Raw genomic sequence first — 10723 nt, 5'->3', positions numbered from 1 at the left:
CTCCAGCTGCCGTCCGTCCGTCCGTCCGTCGCCTCAGCGGCAGGTGCCGAGGGGACAGCGCCTCAGCTTCGAAGCCACCGGCCCGAGTCAGTCACATGGAGGGCGGCGGCGGCAGCGGCCGGCCGGCCCCGGCTGAGGCGCTGGAGGAAGCGGGCGACTTGCCTCAGGGCGGGCAGCTGCTGGCGCCCGAGGGCGCGGCGGGGCCGGAGGGCGCAGTGGACTCCGCGGGCTGCGAGGCTGAGGGCGCCCGCGGGCCGCGCCGGGCTCTCAGGGCTGTCTATGTGCGCAGCGAGAGTTCCCAGGGGGCGGCGGCGAGCGGCCCCGAGGCCGGGGCGCTCAAGTGCCTGCTTCGAGCCTGCGAAGCTGAGGGTGCCCACCTCACCTCCGTACCCTTCGGGGAGCTCGACTTCGGGGAGACAGCTGTGCTGGATGCTTTCTACGATGCAGGTGAGGGCCGGCGCCCCCCCCCTTGGTTCCCACCTCCCTCCAATCTTCCTCGCCCTCTCACAAGCCCTGCTACCCCTCCACTCTCTTCCCTGACCCTGTCCTGCAGGCCCCCATCCATCCTCCCATCGTTGATGATTAGGTCAAATCTCTACCTCGTGGACGGGGTAGAACAAGTGAGGAGCCCCTTGACAGAGAAATAGAGACCACAGGCACTTAGACCCGTTTCATCTTTTTAAAAACAAGTCAACAACCCATACAAGCGCCTAAAGACAGTGATTCTCAACCTGTGGGCCATGACCCCTTCAGGTCACATAACATACATTGAGACTCATAACAGTAAGAAAATTACAGCTATGAAGTAGTAACGAAAACGGTTGTATGGTTGCGGGTCAGCGCAATAATAAGGAGCTATATTGAAGGGTCACAGCATTAGGAAGATTAAGAACCATCCACCTAAGTTGATGTTGAGCCTGTTCCCCCGTTTGTTTTCTCCTGGCATGTTCCCAATACAAACTACTTATTAGAATCATCTGAGAGAGCTGTTGTTACAACTCCTTGATAATTTAGTTAAGATGATCCACCCTTCTAATCCCAGGAGACAGAGACAGGAGGATTGCAAGTTCAAGGCCAGCCTCTGCTGCATATGGACTTTTGGGTCAGCGTAGGCTACAAAGTGATACCTTGCCTGAATCAAGCAAAACAAAATCTCCTTGCCCATCTCAGACCAATGGCATCCAATGTGGGGCCGTGGGAACATTTAATTCTTCTAGGTGATTCCATTCTACAATCAGAAAGTGGCAATTACTGCCTGACATGCATGTGTGTGTGTGTTAACTCTTCTTGGTGTTCTTTTAAACACTTTCACATATTTATAGTGGGGTGTAATCTGCCACTATGTGACTTTTAATCTCATAATGCAATCCATTGCTAGATTTAAGACACTGTTCCAGGTTCAAGGTAGTGAGTGTGACATAACCATCCAGCTTTTAAGTCACCACTTTGAGTTGACAACAGTTCTTTCCTGTGTAGAATGAATTCTTACCTGACTGTTTTCCTTACTTAACCTTTGGTACAAATTTGTGGAACCTGGATGGCATTCATAGGCATCATATGTGACATAGTAGGGGATGTTTGTGCCTTAGTTTGTCCACCGGTCAAATGGAAGTAACAGTGTCTACCTTAAACCTAAAAACATTTGAGCAGAGCCTTTGGGAGTTGTTTTCAAGAAGTGTTCCTAGCATGGCATTATAGCAGGATAGGTGTCTTAGATTGTGTGTATAAAACTCAGTACCTTTACATGTTTGGCTACCCTCCCACCCCTTATTCCCTAAACACCAATCAATTCAACTCGTTGTTTACTGGAGGCAGCCCGGATGTAGCTTTATTTTTTTGCATGGCAAATGGCCAAGCCCTCTCCCATCTGGAAAGAGGTGGGGCGTCAGGCTTGTTCAAACAAGTGGCAGCTGGACCCGCTGAGCACACTCTCCTGCCATTTCTGACCATGTTGAGTATACTCTCGAGCACCACATCTTTTCAGAGAACTTGTTCAGGAGCCCACTTCACCTAGAACCACTCCGTTTTTTCTTGACTTTTATTCATTCTGCTCCCAAATGGAGTTTGAACAGACTCTTTGAAAAGTGAAATCTTCATTGCATCGGGCACAACTCTCCTCTCCTGCCTGCTGATAGCAAATTGAAACGTTTGTGTGCAGTTTCTGCTTTTCTGGGCCTAGTGGTGTGTGTTCCTATGCCTGTGTGGCACATTTCACCTGCTTTCCGGGCTCCTTTGAACAGACCACATGACAGGGCAGATGGGAAATCTGAGCACCCAGAGCATCACCTTCGCTCACTCGGTTCACACCGTTGACTTTTGCCTACACCACGAATCTCCTTTGGTCAGCCTTTCCTTAAATAATTTCTGTCAATGCCACTGCAGTAAGTGGAGTCTTTTTTATTATTAAACGGATGATCTACACGTCCCTACCCTCTTCTGGCTTCCTGGCCACCCCTCTCACAAGCATTTTGGCATTTCCCACCAAAAAGTTAGAAATCTGTCATTGCCTGTTTTGTAAAAATCTCTAAAACCACGAGGTTTGATTGAGTAGCCTCTGGCCACATGTAACCAGTAACATTGAAACTGGTTTAAATGTAGTAAAATATGATGTAGAGTCAGAATAGGCCCCATTCCAAGCGCTGACTATGGAAAGATAGAGAATGTTTTACTCATAGTGGAAGGTCTCCTTAATGCTATTCTACAACAAGGTTAGTGAGGGAGAGCAACTATTGAACTGCTCCAAGTGTATTGTGGGGGGACCATAGAGATGTGACAAATAGGTACTTCCTTTGTCTGTTCTTATAGCAACTCAATGCTGGGTTTGATTGTGTGCTTATACTGTTTTATGTGTGTGTGTGTATCTTAGATTTTTGTGTCATTAGTAAAAGGTTGATTGGAGGAACTGAAGGAAAGCTACGGCCTGATGGAACAATCTAAAAGAACTCACACTGGGACTGGGAATATGCCTTAGTGACACAGTACCTGCCTAGCATACATAAGACAGAATAAACTTAATGCTATACAGCTAGACTGGAAACCTTGGCAATAAAATGGAAATAGAATGCTAGCGATACTAATTTTCTTTTTGGTTATTCACAGCTATTTAAGTATGATTTTTTAAAAATAAATACAGCAGGAGATTAAAGATGGGCTTGTAACTCTGAAGTCGCCTGACTCACTCTGTCCCCATTGGAGAGAGTAGCCTGATTTGTCACCGTATTGTCATTCACTGCAGGAACCAGACTGCATGAGCCCCTGCCCAGACATCAGCTGTTTTCTGATGGACCAGGCCTTTGGTCCTCCTTCTGAGCTGTTTCCTCTCTATACTGCTACTCACTTAGCATTAACCCTGGAATGTTCCTCAACCCTTAACCTTATGGAAAGAAACATTGCAGCTGCAGAATTTAACTGAACCAGGGCTGCTTACATTGAGTGCATTCTAAATAGAGAGGTTTGTGAGCTGGTCCATTGTTTTACTGACTATATAGTACTTGTTACTAGGGAATACAAAATGTTTGATTCCCAGCAGTCAACTTCCAAACAGTTTTGGTATATATGCTACAAACATTTAAAGCTCTCTATGTATCAGGCTTTTGAGATAGGTACTATTCAAATCCTAGTTAAATAGTAGAGTTGGGGTAGGGATTAACTTATACAGGGTAGGCTGGAAAAATTCATGTGTCCCAGTACTTTGGGCAGGGTTTGAGCTATTGGGTGTGACAAGGCTTGGCATAAATGCCTGGTGGGTGGTGGGGCTTGAGTTTGTGGTTGGTGGGGGAGGGGTTGCAGTACTTAGAAATAGGTTTCATTCTGGCTTTGAGGGCGGGCTGAGAGGGTAGCCTAGAGGGCAGGCAGAATTGGACTCAAAGCTGAGGAAAAGAGAAGGTGCATTTGATAACTGATGCCCTTTCTCGTTCTTAAATTGTTTTTATGGAAAATTTCAAGCATGTACAGAACCAAGCTTCAGCAATTATTAACGTTCTGACTTTCCTTTGATACCAGGGGTTGAACCTAGGGCCGTAAACATGCAAGGCAACTGTTATACCAATGAGCTATAGGCTCCACCCCACATTTTGTTATTATCTCTTCCTTACCCATTCCCTACCCAAACGGTTACTATATTTGGCACATGTACAACGATGAAAAGTGACTAGCCCTGTGTAACTCAAACTCTGTCATGATATAGAATATTCTGTCTTCCCATCCATGTCTCCTCCCATTTCCCTTTCCCTTCACTCCATTCTAGACCCCAAGGAATGACTGATTTTCAATCACTGTAAAATTGAGCTGCCTTTCTTGGGGTTTTATATAAATAGACTCATATAGTATATCTTTTGTGGCTTCATTCATTCAGCATGATGTTTCTTAGATTCGCCCATATTATTACATGGCATTTTTTCTTTTGGAATGGTAAGTACTATTCCATCATAAGAATATGCTACAGGTGCCAGATGTGGTGGCAGCAAGTCTAGTCAATTAGTGAGCTCAAACTCCAAGTTAAGTGAAAGACCCTTTCTCAGAAAATGAGGAGAGCAGTTAAGGAAGATACAGCATTGACCTCTGATCTCCACATGTGCTCCAATATGCACAAGAGCACAAACACACACAGGTGTGCACGTCCATGTGTGCACACACACTTGCTGCTGCAAATATAGTCAAGCCATTGTCCCATTAATGGACATTTGGGTTGCTTCTAGTTTGAGGCTATTACAAAAAAGTTGCTAGAAACATCTGTTTGCCTTTTGTGGACTAGTGTTTCCACATTCTTCTTGGAATACTTAAGAGTGAAGTGGCTAAATTCAAGAATTAACTATATTTTCAGCTGTGTAAGGGATTTACAACCCTTTATCTAAAGTGGTTATACTATTTTATATTCCCAGAAACAATTCCTGACATTTTTATATCCTCATCAATACTTTGAAGTATTGTAGCAGTTTCTCATCGATTTAATATGCCTTACCTAATAATTAATGATGTCTTGCACCTTTCTAGGTGATGTTTATGACATGGATACCTTTCTTTGTGAGGTGGTCACTGAAGTCATTTACCTTTCTAATGGTTGTTACCTTCCTGTTGAATTGTCAGCTCTTTTTATTTATTTTGTGTTTAAGTAATTTGTCAGAGCCATGAGCATCTACCATATTATGGCTTGCTAATTAATCCATTTGTTGGTGCTTTTGATGATGCAGTCTGATTTAGAATACATTTTAATGGCTTTTTATGCCTGCATACCTTAAACACCTTCCAGGGTTTAGTTGTACAGATGCTATTCCATGTATTCTTCTGAAAGCTTGCAGCTTTCACTTTTACATCTCAGAGTTATCTCAAATGAAATTGTCATTCGGAACATGACACCTTGACTTAAAACATTTAGAGAGGCTAGTCTTGGCCTAGGATGAACCTAATATTCAGAGGCTGGCAACAGGACCCTTGTTGCTTCTTTTATTCTCATCCTTAAAAGGCTCAGAAATACAGTTCTTTAGGCTAAGGGCCTGTCTGTCTTCTGAAGAAAAATCTGCCAAAACAGAACAACATCCATCCATCCTATCATAATAGTCCACTGACCCTTGGAATGCTTGAATTTATGTATCAGAATTTGAAAGTCTGCTCTATTATCTGTTGGCTGAATATATCTGAGTCTTGTTAAAATAAATGTCTCCAAATAAATGTTGGTGCTTAGAACTGAACAAATGCTTACTATAAATTATCTCTGTATCATTCCTCTCTAGCTCCTGCCACTACTTTGGTGTATTGTGTATTACTTGCTGCAGTTGAGACTCAGATCTAAATCTCTGAAGCAGTCATCATGTAGTATGGTTTACTGCAGTTTTTATGAAAAGATTCCTGGGTGTTGATGGTTAAAAATTGCACCTCCATTCCATTCTTTGTTCTGTGCTGAAGAAAAAGACAGAAAATCCAGTTTTGAGCATGCTCTTTGTTTTCATTTTTAATTGAGATACAGCATGTATAGAAAATGTGGGTGAGTTTTGCCTGATTTTGTCCTTTTTAGAAATAAAATTTTAGTTTGTACCTTTACATGTCTGGCTCTTTTTGTCTACTGTTTGTCGACCACTCTGTGACATCACTGTAGCCATAGTTTATTCCTTGCCATTTCTCTATAGTATAGTGGTTCTCATCCTTCCTAATGCTATGATAATTTAATACAGTTCCTCATGTTGGGATGACCCCCAACAATAAAAATTTTTGTTGCTACTTCATAACTGTAATTTTGCTACTGTTGTGAATTGTAATGTAAATAGCTGTGCTTTCTGATGGTCTTAGGTGACCCCTGTGAAAGGGCCATTTGACCCCCAAGGGGGTTTTGATCCACAGATTGGGAACCACTGCTATAGTATCTCAATGCAAGAAGATGCGATAATTTATTTGTTCTGTTATAAAGAAGCATTTGAGTTGGTTCTATCCAAGATAATCATGAGTAGTGTTGCTGTTATGAATAAATATTCTAGTATTTAGGTTTTTAGACAACTTTACTGGGATATAATGTACTTATTTAAAGTATAAAGTTTCATGGGTTTTAGTATATTCACAGTTATGTAACCATCACCACTCTCTAATTTCAGGCTTCCTGCTAGCCCTCAAATAACAACTAACTCTTGTAAAATCGCTTGCAATCTATTGAGAATTACATTAATCCTTTCCAAGGGCAGTATCCCCAGCAACCTAGTCACTTTATATTAGAACCCAGCTCTTAAAGATCCTACTATCTTTGTACCACCACACTGAATATAAAATATTTCAACACATGAACCTTTAGGAACACAGTCAAACCATGACTTCCAATATTCATTATATGAACTGGGAGCAGTTACCATTTTTAAGTCTAAAATGACTGTTGGATTTTCATTAGATTTCACAAGATCCAAATTTCAAACCATGTTAGATGGGTTTGTTTAAAAATGTGCTCTCTGTCCTGAGAATGAGAATTTTGCATCTAGAATGCTGCTTGTTACTAAGATACAGCTAAAGTCTTTGCAAAGCCTATGACTTACGGACGTATGGCCAATGCAAATAATAAACACTGTACATTCATTGTACAGTGGGAATCAGACATGAGAAAATACAATTAAACCAGAAAGGGTAAGGACAAAGAATGATAGTTTCATATCCAGCATTGAGTCACCAGCACCCAATGAATTTAGTTGCTTTTAAAGGCAGTAGAGGCAGATGCTAATGAAGAAACATAAAACACAGAATAGGTAAAATCAGGAGTCACTCAAGAGTCCCGATATCTAGTGATCTTGAAGGAACAATTTATTTCCTTAAGTAAAGGATAGCAGTATGACTGTTGAAGGAGTAGATATAAAATCCTTGAGTTCTTTCCCATTGACTGACATTTCATTGAGACAAATAGAGAAGAACATCAGTCTAGGACCTGTTTCCTATGATTTTGTCACTGTAAAAGAAAAACTTCCTGTACCTTTTCATGGTTGACAGCATGTGGCAATAGCACATCAAACCCAGCTCTGTTCTAAAACAGCATATATCTCAAAGGTAATGCAACACAATTCTTGAATGAAGAGATTGTGCTTTCCCTTGTAAGAAAGGCTCCCCAATTTTCCTCTTAGTAAAACAGTAGAAGAAATCTGAAAAGAAAACTACTATGTGATGAAGAGGAAAACATTGATGCAGTATATACAAGGGAAGCCAGAATAGGAACTGTGGAAATGTGACAGCATGGATAATAATGATGGTATGGACACTTCTTAAACTGTAGCCTAGCTTGAAGTGTAATTTGGCACATGGTTGTTCAGCATTGTTGGAAAAGAAACACTCATGTGCAAATGACAAAGTGCCGTAAGTCATGCCATGCTCTCCAAATACTTAGTGTAAGTGAAACGAAATTAGACTCCATGAGTTTGTTCAACTTTGTGGGCACACATAGTTTGCTTATATATTATTTATTTTGGTCTTAAAAATAAGGAGGCAAAAATGGAGTTTCTTGATGTGTCCCTCCTCTTTACCTTTCTTCCTCCTATTGAATCTCAAAAGCCCCAAGCAAATTAAGCCATCTGATGATAAAACTGGGTAAGGATGTGCTGACCTCTTGACAGCACTTTCTGCTTTTTACAATATTGAAAATAAGTTTAAATGACACTTCACAGCAAACCTGAAGTTTGTTGGAAATGAGGAACAATGATAAAGACAGACCTAATTATAGAAGAAGTCTATAGACATGGCTTCTGTTCAGTAAAAGTGAGCTTTTTACTGTTAAGGAAGTTTTAAGGGGACCAGTATTACCATACGTCCAATTAGATTTTTAAATTTTTCTGGCAGAAAACTTACTCTGAACGCTAGCCCTTATTTTTTTTTTAGAGAAAACTCCTCTTATTTACAGTCATTTCTTTTCTTCTGCTGGATGGAAGGTAGGCTTACAGACAACTTGGAGTCTATTAAAGACTGGCATGAGCCATCGTGAGTACACAATTACTATGTGGTGAATCATTTGCTATCATACCATTAACTAATGCCATGATGCGTAAATTCAGGACTTTTAAACCACACTAAAAAGTATGGTTTTATTTGCTACCTATAAAATATTTAACAAAAATGTTTAAAGGTCAGACATGGTGATGTACTTCCTCCTATAATCTTAGCACCTATGGGAGTGGAGGAAGGAAGTTGTGGAGTTCAACACCATTTGTTGCTACACAGCAAGCTCAGGACTAGCCTATGCTGCATGCATGAGACCCTATCTCTTAAAAACTAAAACAAAATTATGCTTAATAAGACTGATAAGTGGTTTTTTATGCTGACAGTGTTACACATGCATAAAATGTGTTTGGATCAAATCCATCTCTTAGTCCTTCCCCCCACAACTCCTCTGCTATTCCCCCCAACTACTTTTCTTTTCCAAATTACTATGCTTTTTTTTCTTAGAGGAAAAAACCCCACTGAGTCTATTTAGTTCTTGCCTATATGTGCATGAGTGTAGGGCCATCTACTAGAGCATGGGTAGCTTCTCAGGGGCCACATTCCTAAAGAAAACTAACTCTCCCTTCCCAAGCAGCCATCACTTGCCAGAAGTGTCTTAGCTAGGCAAAGAAAAGGTGAGAGCCCCTCCCCTGCCCATGCTGGAATTTTGGCTGCCTTGATTTTGGGCAAGTTTTATCAGAAGTTTTAAGAATGTAAAGGGTTTTAATGAATTAAAATGCTATATATTTCATCTTATTTCACATTAACACATTTTGGAATAATTATAATCAATAAATTGTTGAGGGATACTTCAGTGATGAATTCAGACAATACCCTGTTAGTTTAGATTTCAGCAGGGGCCTTGGCTTTTTGCATTCTTTGGTGCAGAATCACTTCCTAAAGAGAGTTAAACTGCACTAGGTAGGAGTGTGTGTGCATGCCTGCCTCATCACCAGGGAAGACAGGTTATGCTATATAGCCCTCCCCAAGGCTGGCCTGCATCACTAGGAACTAACTGGAAGGTAATGGTTGCTAAGTGCACATAATGTATTTGGTATTGAAAACCTGCATTTTATCTTCCTTTGTAATCTGATCTGTTTACCTAAGATTTAGTCTAATACATAAATTTGTTCCCAGGTAGCTCAGATTTAGAAAGTCAGTCAGGAAGGTAGCCTCATCTAGGCACTGGCCAGCCTAAGACTCTGGGCCAGAAAAGGTGAGTTTGAGCCCCATCTCTGTTCTACCCTAGCTAAATGACCTTGAGGAGTATGTTAATAGCTTTGTGCTTCGTTTTCCCCACCTGCAAAGTGAAGCCAGACTTTTCCCCACCTGCCTTCTGAAAGGATTCTGGAACTCAGCTGAGATGTCTAGAGGGATTTTCCATGTGGCAAAGCTTATGATGTTGTGATAAGTTATGATCTGAAGGGATTAGCATTTAGAAATCTAATGTTAGATTAGTGTCATAGTTGCTCCATAAACAAACCAGTTGGATCTTATTTAGGCACAAATCTCTAGGTAAATTCAATCTATTCACTTGAGTGATAAATGTCAGTCATGTAAAATATTCAAGAGATACACGCCCTTAATCCCAACACTTGGGAGGCAGAGGCAGGCATATCTCTGTGAGTTCAAGGCTATCATAGTCTACATAGTGAGACCTTTGTTTCAGTTTCATTTTTCAAATTTGAAGCTATTTTATTATTGAACATGAATTGGTTAGAATTTGTAGAGGGGGTGATTGATGAGACAGTTTTACTGTGTAGCTCAGACTGACCTAGAATTTGCAATCCTCCAGCCACTGGCTCCTAAGTCTAAATTCCTTCTTGAGTAGTGGTAGTTACCTATCTAGTTTTAATTGGTACTGGAGAGTCTATGTCCAAGACCTCTGTGAAGGGACAGAAGGCCATTTTTCTGGGGCTGGTGAGGCCAGTATTCAGATTCCAGAGCAAGAATATTGAGAGGGAACAGAAAGGAAGGAATTTGTGTTATCAGATGAAAACTTAGCCCACTTAGCAAACGGCTGCTCTGTCAAGTTCAGTACTGCCTACAGAAATGAACTTAAGGACTTCTATCCTTCAGCTCTGTGCTCTGCCTCTTCCCACCACACTCTTTTTCTTCCTTTTACTTCCTATCCTCTAATTAGTGTTAGTAGTCACTGTGACCTTAGAATTCGCATAATTGTTGCCACTTACAATAGCTCACTATGAAGCACTTAAATTTATTTTTGATAGGTAATAGAGTCCAGGGAAAAATCAGGTAAGCAGAATATCTAATATACTCTGCTGTTATT

General features: G+C 41.1%; 1 protein-coding gene across 1 annotated transcript in view; it reads left to right on the top strand.

Moving 5' to 3' along the window:
* Map3k15 (mitogen-activated protein kinase kinase kinase 15) overlaps positions 1-10723 on the top strand; it is a 128805-nt gene continuing 118082 nt past the window's right edge. The window contains exon 1 of the mRNA XM_040744122.1: positions 1-447. Coding sequence (XP_040600056.1) covers positions 96-447 — 352 coding nt within the window. The 5' untranslated portion in view covers positions 1-95. The remainder of the gene's footprint in view (positions 448-10723) is intronic.

The sequence above is a fragment of the Mesocricetus auratus genome, unplaced genomic scaffold, assembly GCF_017639785.1.
Source record: "Mesocricetus auratus isolate SY011 unplaced genomic scaffold, BCM_Maur_2.0 Super-Scaffold_100003, whole genome shotgun sequence".
NCBI lineage: Eukaryota > Metazoa > Chordata > Mammalia > Rodentia > Cricetidae > Mesocricetus > Mesocricetus auratus.
This window is presented reverse-complemented; position numbering and strand designations above follow the sequence as displayed.